Source organism: Arachis ipaensis, chromosome B05 (assembly GCF_000816755.2).
Source record: "Arachis ipaensis cultivar K30076 chromosome B05, Araip1.1, whole genome shotgun sequence".
NCBI lineage: Eukaryota > Viridiplantae > Streptophyta > Magnoliopsida > Fabales > Fabaceae > Arachis > Arachis ipaensis.
In genome coordinates this window covers 5,908,564-5,930,177 of record NC_029789.2, presented here as the reverse complement: position 1 = coordinate 5,930,177, position 21,614 = coordinate 5,908,564, and the positions used below count along the sequence as shown (strand labels likewise).

Below are 21,614 nucleotides of genomic sequence, written 5' to 3'. Positions count from 1 at the left end.
GTACCACTGCTTTTGTTTTTCCCCTTTAGGCATGGATAATTCGTAGGGTTCTTGTTTGTGGATCTTATGGTAGTTTTAGGATAGAGAATCCCTTTCCTATAGGAAAGACAAAGAAATTTTCCTTCCGTGACATAATGGTGGTGGTACTCCTGTAGGTCTTTCTTTGGATTGGGCTCGCCGATTTCGACAGGTATTATGGCTTCCTCCCTGTAGGTAAGTTGGAAAGGTGTTTCACCTGTGGTGGATTGGGGAGTAGTGGGATAGGACCACAGCACTGACTATAACTCTTCAGACCACGACCCCAGAAAGTTATCCAACCTTTTTTTTCAAACCCTTTAGGATTATTTTGTTTGCAGCTTCAACTTGTCTGTTTGCTTGGAGGTACTCTACCGAAACGAATACTTGTCGAATTCCCAAGCCAATCAGAAATTGTTGGAACTTAATGTCTGCTAATTGAGTCCCATTATCAGGCACCATTACCATGGGAATGCCAAACTCGCAAGGATATCTTTCCATATGAATTTTCGGTATTGGAGAGCTGTTATCTTTGATAATGGAGTAGCTTCAATCCACTTAGTGAAATAATCGATTGCCATTATGAAAAATTTCACCTGGCTGGGCCCTTGGAGAAAAGGTTCTTATAGGTCTATTCCCCATTTGGCAAAAATTCTCGTTGGTATCACGAAAACAAGTTCCTAAGGTGGAGCTTGATGAAGATTGCCATGGATTTGACATTTTTGGCATTTTTTAACATATTCCATTGTATCCTTCATGATAGTGGGCCAGTAGTACCCTACTCTTATGACCTTTTGAGCCAACGACTTGCCCCCATTTGGTATCCACAACATCTTTTGTGTATCTCTTGCAACACATAATTAATTTTTTGAAGTTTTAGGCATTTAAGTATGGGTTGTGAGATACCCCTTTTATACATTGGCCATTGATCATTGTTTATTTTATTGATTTTAGATAGAATTTCGTGGTCTCTTTAGGATCATCGGGAAGGATCCCGTGCTCCAGGTACATGCATATGAGATCCAGCCAAGAGGGATGGTGTCAGATGGTAACATCGTGACATCGGGAAGGCCTACGGATGGCTCTGAGAGCACTTCCTGAATTAACTCCTATTCCTGTTACCTGGCTTAGTACTGGCTAACTTGGACAGGACATCAGCTCAGGTATTTTGCTCCCGAGGTACATGTTTAATACAAAATTTTCTAAAATTTGAAATTTCATTTTGTACCTTTTTCAAATATAACTATAACATTGGATCCCGCGCTTGATACTCACCCTCAACTTGGGAGGTTACGATCTGGGAATCGTTGTATACAGTCAGCTCGGTAGCTCTGACTTCGGTTGCCAATACCAAACTTGCAATTAAAGCTTCATATTCAACCTGATTGTTTGAGATTGGAAAATCAAATTTAATAGACGCTTCAATGACCACTTCTTCTCCTTTAGTTAGGATGATCCCCGCACCCCTGTACCATGTCTAGGATGCTCCATCAACGTGTAGTTCCTAAATCGGTAGCTCGAGAGAAGAATAGGTCATCTTGGCCAAAAAATCCACCATTGCTTATGCTTTAATAGCCAACTGTGGCTCATATCTTATATCAAATTGCGATAACTATATCGCCCAGCTCATCATTCGTCCTGCCAAATCCGGCCTTTGCAGAACTTTTTTTACTGGCTGGACTGTTCGAATGATTATCAAATGACTTTGAAAATACTTCTTAAACGGCATGCCAATATAAGTACTGAAAAAGCAAGTTTTTCCAACTTTGAATATCTCAGTTCGAGACTTTAAAGGACCTTACTAATAAAATACACAGGTTGTTGCTGTTTATTGTCATCTTTAATCACTAAAGCTGAAACCATAGATTTATCAATGGCAGATAAATACAAGTATAGCGGTTTCTCAGGTTCCGACTTCGCGAGGACAGGAGGAGAAGATAATAAGGTTTTGAAGTGCAAAAATGTTTTTTCACACTCCTCTATCCACTCAAAAGTTACTCCATTCTTCATTAATTTAAAGAAAGGTTTTGCCTTTTCGGCTGAGGCTCCTAGGAACCTTGACAAGGCGGCTAACCGACCTGTCAATCTTTGTACCTCTTTAAGGTTTTGAGGGTTTGACATATTCAATATGGCTTGACACTTTTCATGGTTAGCTTCAATATCTCTCTGAGTCACCATGAATCTGAGGAACTTTCCTCCCTAGACTCCAAACGCACACTTTACCGGGTTTAACCTCATGTTGTGAAGTCGGAGGTTACTGAAGGTCTCTCGCAGATCAGCTATGAGGTCACCATCTGCTGTGATTTTTATCAGCATGTCGTCTATGTAGACCTCTATGTTCCTCCCGATCATTATTATCGTTTTCTTCTTATTGTTTTATCTTCGCATTATTCTTCTGTTTTTACTCTTTTAACAAGATTAAAAATAAAAGAATCAAACAAAAAAAATACATAATGCTGTAAAATTACTAAAAAGAGGAAAAGGAAAAGTAAAAATACAACAACAACATTAATAAAAAACGATGAAAAGAAAACACACAAAAGAAGAAAAACTGCCAAAAGAAAAGATGAGAAACACCCAACAACAACCATAGTAATAAAAGACAATAAAAAGAAAAAAAAAAAAAGAAGAGAGAAATACAAAACTTTTCATTATTTAAAACGTGTATTCACGTCACGCTCTCTTTAATAAAACTAATTTTTATTGAGATTCGACGACTTGTTTGATTAGAAAAAAGATTGGATTAGTAGCATAACTAAAAAAAAATGGGTGATGAGATTGGAAGGTCGGTCCAAACAGCAGTGTGCAAACGGCGATCTTGAAGATCGAAGATAGAACCAAAAAAACACAGCGCACTTGTAACGTATTCGGATAAAGGTGAATCTTCACGCTTCCCAATTCATATTATCAACTTATCTCCATCTCCTATACGCTAAGCTTCTTACGTATATACAGATCATCATTCAATTCATATTCATTATTCACATTCCAAGTTGCAACTACCATCACTTGCCTGAGAAATTCGCGACTATGAGTGTGCAGCAAAATTCAGATGTGAATGTGCGAATTGCGAGAATCGCCTCCCATCTCAACCCTCCCAATCCCAAGGTTCCTTCTTCTCACGATTCCCTTCTTTCTGATCTCTTCTTCCTTTCATTGATAACACTAACACAGTTCTATTGTCGAACAGGTGGAGGGTGATGGTGATGGGTGCTTGACGCGTGCACATTGCAGATCCAAAGGTGCTGCCCCGGGGTTCAAAGTGGCCATTTTGGGGGCTGCAGGTGGCATAGGACAGCCTCTCTCCATGTTGATGAAGATGAATCCTCTCATCTCCGTTCTTCACCTATACGACGTCGTCAACACCCCCGGCGTCACTGCTGATGTCAGCCACATGGACACTGGCGCTGTTGTAAGCTCATTATTCTATCACAATGCTTTCATAGTTTCATGTCTCTCACTATCATTCTAATTTATCTTACAATAGGACGTAAATTTCGTTATGAGAAATGCTAGGACCATCAAAATTTATTGTTTTGGCTCATAGCCGTTAATGTTTAAAAGTATGTGATAAAGTATGTTATTTGATTTCTAGATTAAAACTAGATTAAAGAAATTGAGCTGATGCCTAAATGATGGGCAAAATAAATATATTCTGATGCCCCTACCATTTCTGTTTCGTTATAATAGGGTCACTATCATCCAATTATGTTATATGTTTCTGTTTGCAACAAATAGTTCATAGTTAAGTCAAATAAATGATTGGATTGGATGATTGTACAAAATTTTCCATTCTAATTTTAAAGTTATATTTTTGCATCTTCTTTTTGTCCTTATCTTTGATAACAGTCTCTTATTAGAAAGTAGTTAACTTGATTTGTGATTTGTGAGTTCTTTACCTTGGATTGGATTGTTTTGCCGGAATAAGTGAAAGCTCTTTCCATTTGGTTGTTGCCCGCAAACCTGGTATGACAAGAGATGATCTCTTCAACATAAATGCTGGAATTGTTAAATCACTCTCCGAAGCAGTTGCAAGGTTCTGTCCCAAAGCTGTTGTCAACATCATAAGTAATCCTGTTAACTCCACGGTTCCAATTGCTGCTGAAGTTTTCAAAAAAGCTGGTACTTATGATCCTAAGAAACTTTTGGGAGTGACAAAGCTTGATGTTGTTAGAGCCAATACATTTGTGGTATGTACTCTGCCTACTTATTCTGGCAGTTACTACAGTCATTTAATACATGCAGATCTCTATAGTGGACAATTAGGGTAACTAGACCATTTTGAGCTTTGACTGAAACAAAATCTCTGATGCCAAAATTTGAGCTTTGACAAGCTAGGCTTATTGCTTGATTATAACAGATTGTTAGATTTGATTGATGAATTGAAGATTTAGTTGAGTTGAACTGACTGCTTTAGGCAATGTACATTGTTGGCTTAAAGTACATTAATTAGCATTCTTTGAAATACTTCTCCTCCGTTTGACCATCTAAATTATGCGGATTCTACAACATTGTTTGTTGAAGTCTGGGTACTACCAAAACAAGTTTCTGTGATTGTGGCTCTTTGCATATTGTGTTCTGACGCAGTCCTCTGTTAATTAAACTAGGTTGCCAAGTTGGAACCCATTCATTCTAATCTTATCAGCTAAATTGCAGGCAGAAGTTCTAGGTGTTGATCCAAGGGATCTGGATGTCCCTGTCATTGGGGGACATGCAGGAATCACTATTTTACCTCTTCTTTCTCAGGTATGGCACTATACTACTTGAAATTAAAAATTGTCATGATATTTGGTTCAGGATACTTGAAAATGTAATACTGTATTTAGGTTAAACCTCCAAGCACTTTCACCCCAAAAGAGGTCGAGTACCTGACAGATCGCATACAAAATGGTGGAACTGAAGTTGTTGAGGTGAAAAATTATATTTGTCTTGGTACTCTTTTATAATAATTTCGTGTTAGATACATTCCCCCATTGCTATGGACTATATTCACATTGGAATTTTTATTTATACAATGATGTGATTTCCCTAGGCCAAAGCTGGAGCTGGCTCTGCAACTCTATCAATGGTTAGTATTTTATTTACCTTACAGAAGATAGTGCAATTGTATCTTTTTTCAGAGTATATAATTGCTTTACAGAATGTACATAATATTCATGGTTAACATAATTTGTTTCAAGTAAATGTAATACCAAGTTTGTTATAAATTGCAGGCATTTGCTGCTGCTAAATTTGCAGAATCATGCCTCCGTGCACTGAGAGGAGATGCCGGGATCATTGAATGTGCATATATTGATTCACAGGTATATAAGAATAAGAAGTCGTTTTGCTCAGGTGCCATTGTACAGTTGCTATCTCTTTTTCTTTGTAATGTAGTATTGTTAATTGTGCTACTAAAAAATCTAAGCTAGAGTAAGCAATCTTTTTATGAACTAACGAAGTCTGTCATAGGTGACTGAAATCCCATACTTTGCATCAAAAGTGCGACTTTCCCGTGGTGGGGTTGAGGAAGTTCTTCCTCTTGGTCCCCTAAATGATTATGAGAGGTATGCAGTACTATAATCACCGACTTGCATTGATGTATAGGTCTAACTGAAACATTTAGAGCTATAAACTAGATTTTCATATCAACAGGGAGAGTTTGGAAAAGGCCAAGAAAGAGTTAGCAAGTAGCATCGAGAAAGGTGTTGCTTTCGTCAGAAAATGAGAGCAAGCCCATGATACCAATTTTACATAGAAATCCAAGTCATCTTAGATCCTGAAAATAAGTTGCAGTATTGTGCTATGTCCAAGTTGAGATATCAATTTTTTAATTGGAAATATGTAATTTATATATTGGTATCTTTCTGGAATTATGTAATAAAAATGGATCATTTTCAATACATCATCATACAGCAAACGTGTAATGATGGGGAATTAGGGACACTGTATTGAGAACTATTGTTCTTGTTTCAAGTCTTCTTGTTCCCTTTTGAGTTTTTTTTTTTTTGGTTTTTGGTTTTTGGTCATGGTTCCCTTTGAGTTTGATGCCATGAACTTTGTAAGAATGTTTATTCTGCACTAAAGAAAGCCCAAATATCGCTTCTTTTCCTGGACTATATTATATTTATAGAGCAAATATTAGATATTTTTATATGTACTGCTGTGAGTAATACTAAAATATCTTAATCTACTGACATCTATTGATTTTAGAATGTAATATGCAGATTGAAGTTTGGAAAGATATAAGGAAAAAAATTGTTGGTTAATTATTTTTTTTAATGAAATTTTAATTTCTAAAAAGGTGTTATACAAATGGAGGAAGAGTATTTTGGTTCTTTTTATAAGAATAAAGAGAATATATGAAGTTTTTGAAACTATAATTAAATCGAGCTTATGAGACATACTTTAAAGCTATGGAAAATAGCCATAAAAAGAAGGTTAAGACAGGGAGACTTAAGTTTTGGATATCCAATTTGGTTAAGTCCCATTTTGGTCTTTGAGATTGGTGAGTTGCACTGATTTAGTTCTCCAGATCTCGATTACACTAAATTAGTCCCCCAGATTCGAAAAAATGCACCATGTTAGTCCTTAGCCTATTTTCCGTCATCGGAGCACTGACGCCGTTAGAGACGTGGCCAAATATTGCCACCCTGGACACTAGGAAACGGTGTCATTTCTAATTTTGTGCTAAAAAACCCCTTTGAGTGACGTTGTTTGTATGCGAAGGAAAACAAAACGTTTGCATATCCCTCTTTTGTCTCCACTCTTCATCTTCAACTCCTCCATGAGTGACGCAGTAGAAAAACGTCTCTCTTCCATGAGTGATCCAAAATAGGAACGGGTAACTGCAATAGGATTCCTGGAGACTGCTGGATCACGAGTGTTAGTTGTCTGAGGAACTACTTTGCCGCTAGAAGGAGCTTCTGTTCCGTCACCGAAGTTAGTGAAGAGATTAAATTTTTATTTTTTCAAATTTTAGGGAATGTGTTGATGGTTGTTGATCATAGTTTATTGCTTTGTATATTGTTATTCCCTAAGGTTTGTAGTCGATTATGTGCTAGGATTTTATTTCGATGTTGTGCACCACTATTTTTTTGGGGTTTGTCTTCATGCTCTGTTCCGATGGTGGATAATTGTGTTTTATTTTGATATATCTCTCTGTCATGTATGAATGTAGTTGATGAAAACTATCTTAAAGGGATCATTGTGTGGAACTGGTGCTGAAAATTTTTTTTTTGAATTATGCAGATGGATGTGCACTTAGATATTATGTTCCACCATGGGGGAAGGTTTCAGAAAGATGAAAACGTGATGACTATATATTCTCCTGATAAGAAGGCATGCGTTGGTGACATTGATGTAGATACTTTAGATGTTTTTTGGGTGAGAAATTATTATAAAGAACTAGGATATGATAGGCTAGGAGAATGTTGGTGGCATGTTCCCGGGAGGAGTTTAGACAGTGGGTTAAGAACTCTGAATTGTGATGATGAGTTGAGAGAGATGTGTTTCATGGGTGAAAAGAATGATGGGCTGGTTGATGTTTACTTTGAGCATGCAGTTTCATCACCAGAAATTCTTGAGGGAAATGAGATTGTGGTGTATGTTGAGGGTGACCATGATGAGTTGAGAAAGGTTAGTGATGAACCTGACAATGAACCTCTACAAGACAAGATCCCAAACCAAACTAATATACCCACTGTCCCTGCTGATGAGACTCTATTCACCAACAACAATGAACCAACGCATAAGACCTCACCACCCAAGAGCACAGAACCAACAAATCCTGGTGCTAATAACCCAACACCCCAAAAAAAATTCCACTACCACATCCAACTCTAATCCTAGCCAAGCTACTACTGCAAAGCCTGTTAGCAAGACTCCTCCAGTTACCCCAAAAACTAAACTCAATTCAAATGCCAACCCAAATCCGAAAACTAATACTACATCATCCTCCAAGGCCAATGCCAACCCGAAGAATGCCTCCAAGCCCAAGCCCAAGCCCAACCCGAATTCTGTGTCCAAACCCAAACTAAATCCAAAGCCCAAAATCACTACTAAAGCCTATTGCACAAGGTCTGCTTCAAAAGTGAGGAAGGTACAGCAACATGACAAGAAAAAACAAGTTCTAAGGTTGTCTTCTTCTGAAGATGAACACACCACGGAGGACAGTTCATATGATCCTGGGAGAGATGATAGCTCAAGTGATGATGATGTCGTTGGAAAAAAATGTGAGACCAAGAAAAGATCCTCTGGGTTGAAGCATGCACGTACTGAGGGACTAGCAAAGTCTAAGAGAAAGTTTCTAAATGATGATGATGAATTGGTGGTGGATGATGAGGAGTGTGAGGTGGAATTAAGTTTCTTAGAAGTCCTTCGAGATGAAAACCTGGACAATGCTTTGGATCCTGGAGCAGAGTCTGATGGGGCCAACTCTTGGCACTCGGAGGAAATGAAGACTCCTCCTCCTTCGGAAGATGAATTTTCTGAAGAAGAGCCAGATGATATCTTCCCGGTATTTAGAGATGGTATTTGGTTCGGTGATTTAAAACTTGAGATGGGGATGAAGTTTAATACAAAGTCTGAGTTCAGAGAGGCAATGAGAGAGTTTACAATTCAAGAAGGCAGACAGATTCAGTTTATTAAGAACGATGCTGTGAGATGCAGGACTGTCTGTAAGGCTGAGGAGTGCAAGTGGGTGGTATATGCCTCACGGGATCATGAGGAGACATGTTGGCAGATAAAAACTTTCAATGACGACCACACATGTGCTAGAGAAGCCACCAACCGAGCTGCAAATAGGAACTGGTTGACTAACAAGTTAGTGAAGAAGGTTAGAAAATATCCTAACTTCAGACAATGTGAGGCAGCTGTCTACTTCAAGTCTAAGTGTGACCTGGTGTTAAATAGGAATTCAATTTCTAGAGCCTTGGCAGACGCTAGAGCTGTGGTATATGGAGATGAGAAGGCCCAATATACAATGGTCAGGGACTACCGAGAAACACTCTTAAAGTGTAATCCGGGATCAACAGTTAGAATTGGAATCATCCCACAACCAGATGGAGAGGTGATCTTTCAGAGGATGTATGTATGTCTTAGTGGATGCAAGAATGGTTTTAAGGCAGGGTGTAGGTGACTGATTGGTTTAGATGGGGCATTCCTTAAAATACAAACTGGAGGCCAGATTTTATCCGCAGTGGGTTAGGACGCAAATCATCACATATATGTTATAGCATGGGCAATTGTGGATGTCGAGAACACGGAGAATTGGAGGTGATTTTTTGAGCTACTCCATGAGAACCTCGGAGACTATAAAGAAAACAAATGGTGCTTTATGAGTGACATGCAAAAGGAAAACCCTGCCCTTTCATAGTATACTCTATTATTACAACAGTTGTTAAGGTTTAGCCTATTGCTAGTTAATGTAAATTGTTTGTTAAGGTGTTGACATGTTGGTTTGAATAGCTGTGTACTGACTGAGGGAAATACTTTAATAACACATTACTTTGTTAATTACTTCAGGAATATTATTATGTTAATTACTTCAAGAATGCCCTATGTACATGCGTGTGCGGCACTCGCAAGGGTGAATAAGAGACCTGAATATTTTTGTCATAAGTGGCTCACCATGGACGCATATAGAGACACTTATGCACATTATGTAAATCCATTGCCTGGACAATCTCTTTGGAAAAAATATGAGCAGAATAGACCACAAGCTCCAAAGAAAAAGAAGAAGACTGGACCACTCACAAAGAAAAGGAGAAAGGATGCAGATGAGGGTAATGGAGGAAGCAAGAAATCTAAGGTGACTGGAACTTTAAAGAGACAACTAAAACCATTTACTTGCAGATACTGTCTACAGAAAGGGCACACAAAGAGGAGTTGTCCAAAAAAGAGAGCAGCTGATGTTGCTCAAACTCTTGCTGATGTAGCTGCAGCTGCCGCTACTGCTAAGACAAAGCCCAATGTATAAGGAAATGCTGTTCAAGCACCTACTCAAGCTCCTCCAGAAGCACCTTCTCAAGCTACTCCAGAAGCCCCTGCTCAGGCACCTGCACCAGTTGATGCCCAGGTGGTTGAGATCGACCTCTTCTAGCCAAACTACTCGGATGCACAACAGTCCCAACATAGTCAAGAGGTAGTTGCATTTAGTTTCACAACTCATAGTTAAAATTGTTGTGCACATTCAACTAAATTTATGTCCTATTGAAACAGGATCCACCTGCGAGGCCATCCAAGTTACAGACCAGAAGGAGGTCCTCCACACCACCATTAGGATCGGTCACTATGGATCCACTACAAGGAGCAAGCTCAGCCACATCTTTCAAACTGGCCAACTTCCTAAAATTTGTCCCAACACCTAGTTTCAAGCCACCAAGGAAGAAGAAATGAAGGTGTAGTTGATCTATGCAGCCTATTTTGGATGAAACTATGAATCTTTTTATGAATCATACTTTTTGTTTTATGGCCTGAATTTATGATAGTAGACTGTTTATATATTTGGATACAATATAACAATGATGACACTCTCTGTCCTTTAGCATGTGTGTATTTTGGATTTAGAACTACTCTTTACTTGTTTGGGAGAGTTGTCATTAATATGGCAGGAGTATTGTTACTTTTGTTAAAATTTATTGATATGGTTATTATTATTATGACAATTTGTTCCAGCTTTAATTATGCTACTTCAGATTTCTTTTTTGCAATTTTTTTCAACAATTTTATTGGATGACAGAAAACAACTTGAAAATTTGAGAAGGAGACTTTTTCTTTCTTCTACTACACATTAACCCTGAACACAGTAACATAAAATCATCTTCAAGCTTTAACTACCAACATAAAACCAACAACAAATACTATAAACAAAGCCAAAAATAAAATGTATATTTTTTGGGTTCTAACTTCAGCCTCTATCTTCCCAATTCTCCAAGCCAAATCCACCCTAACTTGGCACCATCCACAGTAGAAATTACCCTTTCTCTAAGGTCTTCTCCAATGCCAGCCCAGACAAACAAACCACACCACCTCTTACCATTAATATTGTAGTTAGGGCAACCAAAGAATGGCTTGTTAGGGTTAGCCTCTGTTGTGGACCACTGAAGAACAGGGCGGCACCCACACCCACACCACTGTGGAACACCCGATGCTCTACTTCAACTCGAACTCCTTGTGTTGGACCGCACGGAACTCTAGCTCCCACTTGCAATCATGATGGTAAACTCGGAAAGGAGTAGGAGACGAAGAACCAGAGAGAGACGGGAAGAAGAAGAAGATGATGAAGTTACAGGATGAATTTAGGTTTTAAAAAGGGGATAAGGACTAAATTGGAGCAAATCAAATTTTAAGCCACATCATCTAACCGTTAGTGTGTCCAGCGTGACAATATTTGGCCACGTCACTAATGGCGTCAGTGCTCTGGTGACGGAAAATAGGCTAAGGACTAACCTGGTGCATTTTTCTGAATCTGGGGGACTAATTTAGTGCAATCGGGATCTAGAGGACTAAATCAATGCAACTCGCCAATCTCAGGGACCAAAATGGGGCTTAACTCCAATTTGGTTTGATATCAAATAGATCATTTATACTTGCTAAAGAGAATGATGAAAAAATATAAATTAAAAAGGATCTATACATTATTTATTGACTTAAAAAAATGTGATAGAATATCTAAAGAGGTTTTGTGAAAGGTTTAGGAGAGGAAGAACTTTAAGGGTGGATATACACATAGCTGAGAAGTGTAAGAGAAAGTTTTCTCGGCTATATGTAGAGCTTGATGTAACTGAACCTCTAGTATCACAGTATTCCATCAGTAGTAACCGTTACTATGTGAAGTATGAAGGGATTCACAACATTTGCTTTACTTGTGGTTTGGTAGGTCATGACCGCTCAACATGTCCCAAAAATCAGAACACACAACAGCCAAACCAAGAGATGCAAGGGAAGAACTAGGGTGAGAAAAATGGCGAAAGGAGGAATGAACAGGGGAGAGAAGTTGCTGATAAGGGCATTGCAGGAATTAACGCTACTAACAAAGGTAAAAAAATATTGAAGATAACGAGGAGGTGTATGAAAAAAGGACAACAAGGATGGAAAAAGGTGAAGGTAGTGGGGCTGATGGAGAGAATGGTAAGAGGGAGCAGCTAATCATGAGGGGTACGAGGTTTGATATTTTGAGGAATAAAGGGATGCACTCCTATAAGAATTCTTATCAGAATGTAGAAAAAGATAAAGAAGAAGGGAATCATAAAGCTCAGCAAAGAAATACTAAAGAAAAAGTAGTGATGCAAGCTCAAACAACTAATAGTAATAGAGAAATACTCAACCCAAGTCCAACACCAAAGGCCCATTCTCAAAGACCCAACACTCAGGAAAACAAGGATGATTCCTTGGACAAAATCTATGACAAAAAACATCAGTCCATTCTAGCAAACAATCAGATCCCAACTCAGAATAGAATTCCATCACATGAAACATCCAGAAACCAACCCAACAAAATAACCTCCCGTCATAACAACCAGACACATAACCAAAGCCAAAATAACTTTGAAACCATTGTGGCTAATCATACCTCACCTGTAGACCCCTCTATAGAAGGCACTTATGTCCCGAAAATAGCTCCCATGGATGAGGAAATGGGAGTCCTTGGTGAACCAAAGCCACCTGATCTGAACTATATTGAGACGGAGATAATGATAGAAGCAGCTTTGCAGTATGAAGTGAGGAGAGCCCAGGAGAATGGTGGTGAGATGGAAGCGGTGGAGGTCCAACACCCTGAAGCGATATTACAGAGGCACGATAGCGAGATGGAAATCATGGAAGGAGGAGTTAGTACCTCTCTTGCGGAGGAGGTATAATTACTTTATTTTTGTTCTTTACTTTGGTATTAGTCCTGATCCGTTCAGGTAAAACTATAAATCGGAATATGATTAAAACTAAATAAACACGTGCTATATCAGGAGTACGTGGAGAGTACGTATTCTGGTCTTCTAACATACTTATCCTATCAAATCAAACAACTACGTGCTAACCCAAATCGGCACAGGAATTTTTCTGTAAATCTCTCTAAACAAGCTCACTAAAGAGCAGCAGTTACTACAATATTAGACCCACTAAGTAACCACAACAATTCTATAAATACATCCACTCCTGACATGAAAGAGGTACACTATTCATTCTGAGTAATTTGATATTCATCTTCTACTCTTACTAACTTGAGCGTTGGAGTCTCTTTGCAGGTCCCAACCTCCTCCGGTGTTCCTTGACAACTGAAGTATAGCTCGGCATCTGTGTTCTTAGGACAGAAAACCCCATACACATGGAAGAATGAGTTATACCTCGGCATTAGAAGGAGTTATACCTCGGCTTAGATTACTAGACAGGAACAAGTCCTATGAAAGTCATGATTTGGAATTTGTAGAGGCTAGCAAGTGTTGCTTTTGGTTGAACTCTCAAGGACATTATTAGAATTAATAAGCCGAATTTAGTTGTGTTGATGGAGACAAGGTGTAGTGGGGATCAGGTCTTGAAAGCAATCAGAAATTTTGGTATGATAAATTTCACATTGAGAAGGCCAAAGGATTTAGTGGAGTCATATAGATCCTTTGGAGAGACTCTGACTTGACGGTTAATATAATATATTCTGAAGCTCAATATTCCACATGAAAATTCAACAAGAGAATAAGCAAAAGTGATTTTTTACTACTCTTTAAGCAAGTCCCCAAGAAAGCAATAGACGAGAATTATGGGAAGAATTAAGAATTTTGGCTGAGAGCTTACAGGGAGAATGGCTATTGGTGGGAGACTTTAATGAAACAGCGATGCCACATGAAAAGAAAGGGGAAAGGAGAATTGATTCCAAAGGATGCAAAAGATTTAGTAATTGGATTGACAATTGTGCTTTGATTGATTTAGGGTACATTGGAAGTAGATTCATATGGAGAGGGCCGCAATGGGAGGAATTATATCGAGTCTTCAAGAGGCTAGATCGAGCACTTTCAAATGCTAATTGGAGATCCAGGTTTCCTGAGGCAAGGGTTGACATATTAGCAAGAACTAGATCAGACCATCACCCGTTGCTTATCAATCTGGAACCCCAGATCTATATTGTTAGAGAGAAACCATTCTGTTATGAAGTCACGTGGAACCTCCGCTCTTTTTTTGATGATTTTATAAACCAATATTGGCAAAGTCACTCAAGTTTAAAACCAGCTCTGGAAGATTTTACGAAACAACTCTTGGTGTGGAACAAAGAGGTGTTTGGACATGTAGGGAGGCAAAAAAGAAAAATATTAAGTTGCATTGGATGTTTTCAAAGAGCTAACAGCTATGGGAAAATTCATTTTTGGAGAGGTTAGAGATCGAGTTAAATAAAGAACTAAAAGAGTTGCTGGATAAAGAGGAGGTTTTATGGATGTAGAAGGCAAGGAATCAATGGATTGTTTATGGAGATCGTAATAAAAATACTACCAGACTAGAACAATCATTCGAAGAAGGAACAACAAAATCTTCAAATTAAGAAGTAATAATGGAGACTGGATTAAATACTCGGAAGATCTGGTCAATCATGTAGAACCTATGCACAATTACTCAAGAGGGGGGGGGTGAATTGATGGTTTGTCTTTCATGTCTTTTGTTGGTTTGTCATTCATCAAAACCTACGAATACAAACTTCGCATACAAGCAACATGATTTACAATTTCCCCCTTTTTAATAATGACAAACCAATTTTGAGGATATGCATTTATAAATGATTTTGAAAGCAACAATAATGCACTTTATTTTATAGAAAGCTTTGGAGAAGACTTCACTGAATGACAAGAAGGGTCGGATCCAAATACCTCGGAGGAATTTCCTTTCTTCCGGCGAGCCTTGCCTCATAGAATTGAAGATCTTCATTAGAAGCAAAGTACCTTGCCAAAGGATGATTATTTAGAGGTGGAACCACACTTGAGGAACCTTTTGACTTCTTGACGGTTCTCTTGATTCTAGGCATTGTGGATGATTTTGTTTTATGGGTTTTGTAGAGGAGAATGTGGGGACTTCAAATATGTAATTTGTTTGTAGTGGGTATCTAAGTTTTGTGAGTTGTATGAAGCTATATGTGAGCTTGTTTTGGAGGTAATGGAGGTTTGGAGGTGGAGATATAAGTTGTGAGGTTGAAGATGATGAAAAAGTGGGGTTTTGTTTGCACAAAAATGCCAAATTTACGTGTTTTTATGTAATTTGGTCTTGTTTGCATCGATGCAATGGGCTTTGCATCGATGCACATAGCACGTCGTGTGCTTTGCATCGATGCAAAGCTTGGTTGCATCGATGCAACATGCATCATTTTGCCCAAAATCACCAAATTTTCATCCTTTGGTAGTTCTTTCTTCAATCCTTTGAGTTCCATCATGTATACACTCATTTAAACTATTATAAACTTCAATTTGTTGATCCTCCATTGTTTATAATCTTCAAATTCTTCAATCTACCTCAAGATTAATCACTCATTCATCAACTCATAAACCTACAAAACAATGGCTAATTGGATATCTCCAATGCTTAAGTTAGTAAGAGATAAAATAGCAATATAAACACAATGAATTCAAACAAATCATATTAGATTAGAATCCAAGATACCAAGTTCATTTCGGATGTTAAAAAAACTTTCTTTACATAAAGGTTTAGTAAAGATGTCCGCTAGTTGTTTACTAGTTTCGACAAATTCAATAACCACATCACCCTTTTCAACATGGTCTCTTATGAAGTGATGTCTAATCTCAATATGCTTGGTTCTTGAATGTTGAACCGGATTCTTGGTTAAATTTATTCCACTAGTATTATCACATTTGATAGGAATGTGATCAAGCATGAGTCCATAGTCCACAAGTTGTTGTTTCATCCATAAAATTTGGGCGCAACAACTACCGGCGGCTACATACTCGGCTTCGGCGGTAGATAAGGCTACACTTACTTGTTTCTTACTATGCCATGAAACAAGAGAGTTTCCTAGCAAGTGACAAGTGCCGCTAGTGCTTTTCCTATCCAATTTACAACCGGCAAAATCGGAATCGGAATAACCAATCAAATCACAAGTGGATCCTTTCGGATACCACAATCCAACATTTAAAGTTCCTATGAAGTTGAAATTTGAATTTTCAGCTAGGTTGCTCGATGCAAGATGAGTGTGCATCGATGCAAACCTTAAAGAATGGCTTAAAATCACTTCAAAATGCTTAGGATTGATCTCAAACTTGTTGGAGTCAATTCCTATGCTTTTGTACCTTTGAAAACAAGTTTTTAAACCATTTGGCTAGCATCGAATTGCAAGATGTGCATCAAAACATTTTGTGAGTGTGTGTTGAGAGATTTAGCAATTGGTTCTTAACAAGAAGTTACCTAAGTCCTAAGACACTATACTTGTCTTCAAATGTTGTGGACTTGAGTTTCTTGTTGTTGTTGTGTTGCTTTCAACTCTTCATTCCTCAACGTTGAATGTTGGTTGATCTTTCAACATGCTTGTTCTTTCAAGTTGTTTGTTGGTTTGTCTTTCATGTCTTTTGTTGGTTTGTCATTCATCAAAACCTACGAATACAAACTTCGCATACAAGCAACATGATTTACAAATCATGCGGTAGATTACTTCAAAAATATCTTTGAAGATCACAATAAAGCTAATACCTCGCTTGAAATGGAGAAGACTTATCCATTGCTAGCAAAGGAAACTTTCAAAAAAATGTATAATCAATCTAATGCGGAGAAAATTCGAAAGATAATTTTTAAGGCTCCTGATTTTGATGGTTACCCTGCTTTGTTCTACAAAGAATTCTAGGACTCAGTTGGAAACACTGTGGTTGAAATGGTTAGGCAAGTTTGGAGGAACCTCAATATGATCCAGCACTACAATCATACCTTCATTGCACTCATCCCAAAAATCCAAACTCTAGAGTTTATATCATAGTTTCGACCAATCTCTCTTTGTAATGTTAGCTACAAATGCGTATCCAAGACCTTGGTTGAAAGGTTAAAACCAGCCCTAATGGATAGAATTGCGCCTCATCAATCAAGCTTTGTCCAAAGAAGACGTATACAAGATAACATCATAATAGCTAAAGAGATGACACAAATGATGAAAAGAAGAAAAAGGAGAAGAGGCATAATGGCCATCAAATTCGACTTTGAGAAAGCGTATGACCAACTCGATTGGAATTTTTTGAGGGGTTGTCTTAAAGAGTTTGGACTACCAGAGAGCTTTGTTAATCTAACTATGGAGTGTGTGTTGTCAGTGAAGTACAATGTCTTGTGGAATGGAGGCAAAACGCAAGATTCATCCCTTCGAGAGGAATAAGACAAATCCTATTTCACCTTATTTATTTGTTATAGTCATGGACAAGTTTTCGCAACTAATAGAGGAACAAGTCAAAAACTTTATTTAGAAAGCAGTGCCAATTAGTAATTGGGGACCAGCCAATTCTCATCTTTTTGTGGATCACTTGTTGGTATTTACGGAAGCAAGTGAGTAACAAATGGAAGTTATTCTAAGCACCATGAGTGAATACTACAGTGTTTTGGGGTTAAAGTCAGTAAATTGAAGAAAATAGTCACATTCTCTAAGGATGTCAAAAATGAATAAGAGAATTATAAGAAAATGCTAGTTTTAGGAAAAAGAATGCCTAGGTAGATACCTAAGAGCCCTCATTAACAATAGCAGAAACAGCAGAGAGAAATTAAAAAATATATTAGAAAGAACTCAATCAAAGTTTAAGGGATATAAAGCTCGATGCTTGTCGTTGGATGGGAGAATAACTCTGGCAAAATCAGTATCAGAACCAATAGCAAATTTTGAAATGCAACATGCTAAAGTTAATAAGAACATCTGTCAAAAGTTGGAGAAAGCGCAAAGGAAATTTGTATGGGGTGAGAGTAACAATCAAAGGAGAATTCATCTAATGAATTAAAAAATAGAAAAGTCTAGGGGGCCAGCAGCTTTGTTAAATTCTGGCCAGCATGTAACCAGCAAAGAAAAGTGAGCCATTTGATGAAATCTCACACCAATCTCACACCATTAAAACCATCATTGATGGCTATTTGATGGCTACAAATCACAAAAGTTGCTGGCCCCCTAGCATTTCTCTTAAAAAATACTATGCATGTTGAAACAAGAAGGAGGGGTGGGATTTAAAAGCTTGAGTAAAATGAATGATGCGTTTTTATTCAAGCTAGTGTGGTGTTTATTCACTGAACCTGAGTCTTTATGGGCACAGTTACTTCTCAAAAGATAAGGAAAAGAGATCAATGGAAGCATATGCTTAACAAGTAGTAAGGCTGACTCACCCATGTGAAAAGAAATCTTCAAGCTCTGGATAGATATGAAGGATCACATTAAATGTATGGTTGGAGATGGAACAAAGGTCAAATTTTGGCTTGACAGTTGGGTTAAAAATGAAAGGAGATTTATAGATGTGGTAGTAAGTATTGTCTCAGAAGATATAATTAGAACCCCTGTGAAGGAGTTTGTTGATGAAGCAGGTGAATGAAAACTATAGATGCTACAAAATTTCTTACCAATTCCTACTTTAGACAAAATTCGCGCAATGGAAACATCGAAAGCAGAGATGGACAGAGATAGCATAGTGTGAAAATACAGCACAAATGGTGAATTTTTTGTAGTCTCTGCGTATAAGAGGATAACCGAAAATGGAAGCACGGGTGAGGCAAAGTAGAAAAGAATCCGAAAATGGGTGGGACCAGAAAGACTAAAAATTCATATGTGAAAGATAATGCATGGTAAGTTACTTACAGCATAGAGGAAAGCAAGATTTTTTGGAGTCAACCCAAACTACCATTATTGTACCAATATAGAGGAGACCATAACAAATATTCTCAGAGTCTGTCCAAGAGCATCAAATATATGGTACCAACTTTTAAATCCCTTTTCGATCCCCATCTTTTCTAATAACTAAAAGAATGCATGGATTGAGCTGAACCTAAAGAACAAACTCGGGAAGTCATCACAATACAAGTGGATAGACATATTCATTGGAACTTGCTGGTGCCTCTGGTACTGAAGGAATAAGGAAATCTATAACTCACTATTTATTAGACACCAAAAGGCAGCAGCCATTATCTTGAAATTGTGAATACAAACAGGGAAGCTTTTCTAAAATTAAGGCATCAACATCTAAATCCTGAGAAGGCTCAAGAGGAGAAAAGATGGAGAACACCTTCCCAAGGTTGGGTGAATCTCAATATAGACGGATCGGTGCAAAACAAAAAGAAAATGGTAGGTTGTAAAGATTTAATTAGAACTTCCACAGGATAGTGGATCGCCGATTTTGTTAGTAATATCGGTTAATGTCAACCAACACAAGTAAAACTATAGAGTATTTTGTACGGGCTTCAAGTTGCCTGAGACATGGGAATAAGAAGAATGACTGTGAAAACTGACTCGATGGTAGCAGAAGTTTAAATGCAGTGGTAAACAAAATTGTAGATTTGAAAGAGAGACTGTGGGAGCTGAAATTATATTGCATACCAAGAGAAGCCAATGCTTGTTCAAACTAGCTAGCAAAGAATAGCGTGAAGCACGATCCTGGAATGACTTTTCTAGATAATCCCCCTAAAGATTTAAAAGTGTTATTAGGAGCTGATTGTAAAAGAGCTAATACCCTAGTTTGATTTTTTTTTTTCTTTTTATTGGGCTAGGCCCCGTTGGAATACGCAAAAGAAAAGAGGACAATAATCTTGAGCTTATTCTATAGTATGTTTACGAACTATGGAAATATTCAATATTATGTTTAATCGGAAAAATTAATTTGTTAGAGTCCAATCAAGTAAAGTCGGGTGTAAAAAATTTTAGAGTGTGGATAGGGTTAGAATCGAGAGATTTTCAACCCAAGGCTTGAGTTTTAGAAAAAATTTAAACCTGCAGGTAAGATTAGGGTGGAGTCTAAATCCTACTCTACCCTACTCATTGCCAGCCTTACTGAGCTCAAGCTGGTACACCGCAGCGAGTGAAAACCACCACTTGCGGCTGCGTCGACGAGGTGAGAGGTGAAAACGTTGTCAGACCTGAGCTAAAGCATCATTGATGCTGATGGAGAAGCTACAACAGTAGTTGCAGTGGCGACGACAAGAGAGGAGCTGGTACACCGGTGACGAGTGAAAACCACCACCTGCAACTGCGTCAACGAGGTGCGCAGCAAAAACGTTGTCAAATCTGAGCTAAAGCATCATCGACGCTAATAGAAAAGCTACAACAGTAGCTGCGTCGCGAGAGAGGAAGCGTCGGTTCCTCTGACGAGGGTGGAGTCGGTGGAGTCAAAGGTGAGGAGGCCGGGACTTTGGTCAAGGAAGTTGTTGGCAGCAGCCAGCAGGAGCTTCATAAGGATAGTGATTAGCCATGCGAGAGAGCGATTTGAGTTTCTTTTGGACTCGGGCAATTAAGTTGAGTTCTAATTAAGTTAAAACTAATGTGTAATGAGTTTTTTTTGTCCAATGACTCACTATACTTCTTTAGCTCTTCACATAACTCAGTCATTCCATTCTTCTTTCATTCAAAGCAAAACCTCTTTTGGTTAGGGTTTGTGTAACTGAGGACTAATTTGTTATAGTTCCATAAACTTATCTCATCAAATATTAGGTTAGCCATGTGTTGTGGGTTATCCCTCGTCAGCTCAAAAAATATTTGTTAGCTATATGTCGTAGGTTATCACTTTAATTTGTTGGCTCAAAAAATATTAATGCCGTTAGTTACAAATTTGGTAAAGAGATTAATGTGATTAACTTAAAATTTTTTGGAAATAATTTTGATTAATTTAATTTTTAAAAGCTAACTTAAAAATTAAATGATCTTTTAGGATCAATTTAACTATTTATTCGTAAAACTAATAAAAAGAGAAGATAACATATAAGAAATATAGTGGTTTTTTTGTTTTTTTTTTTTGGGTAAAATAGTGGTCATTTTTCGGCAAACAAATGATGAGCATTTAGCCCACTGAATTGATTCTCCAATCCTTCTGATGAGGGTGTAGTTTTCAACTCTTGTTTCTTTGTTTCTGGTTTTTATTTTCTTTTGACTTCTTCTAAAAACAAAAAAACACACACACACACAAAAAAAAAACATAATTTTCGAAAATTAAAATTCTTTGACAAAAAAAAAAAAAAGAAATAAAAAAAGATTGCACTTCCAAATGTGGAGATTTTTTTTCTTTTCAGATAAATTGAACAATCCTTTTCACACACACACACACACACAATACTTGTTCCATCTATATCTATACTACTTTGCATACAAATGTGGGAAAATTTAAAGCCACATAGATAATGCTAGGAGATATGGACACCACTACAACATGACCAACCCTTCCCATGAAACCACAGAAACCCATGTGGGTGCTTTCTGAACAACCCTGGAAATATACATAATAACCCAAAACAATATTACATGGGTTTTGCCGTTTTGTAGCTGTTCTCGCAAATCTATAAGACCAATTTCGTCTTGAATGGCGATCAGATGAAGAAGAAACGTTACTTGTCTCACTTTTTATCTTTTGTGGATTGTAAATTGGGTTAGATAATCCGTTCTAAACAAAAAGAAAGTGAATGATGTTAGTTTTTTTTTTGTTTCTTAC

The 21,614-nt window shown here is 37.8% G+C and overlaps 1 protein-coding gene across 1 annotated transcript; it reads left to right on the top strand.

The window, feature by feature from the left end:
• On the top strand, positions 2,726–6,111 carry LOC107642662 (malate dehydrogenase, glyoxysomal). Its single transcript, XM_021122905.1, has 10 exons — positions 2,726–2,892; positions 2,971–3,123; positions 3,206–3,431; positions 3,907–4,205; positions 4,672–4,761; positions 4,842–4,925; positions 5,048–5,083; positions 5,229–5,318; positions 5,467–5,561; positions 5,650–6,111. Exons 2-10 carry the CDS (start codon positions 3,046–3,048, stop codon positions 5,720–5,722), a joined length of 1,071 nt encoding a protein of 356 aa, XP_020978564.1. The 5' UTR covers positions 2,726–2,892; positions 2,971–3,045; the 3' UTR covers positions 5,723–6,111.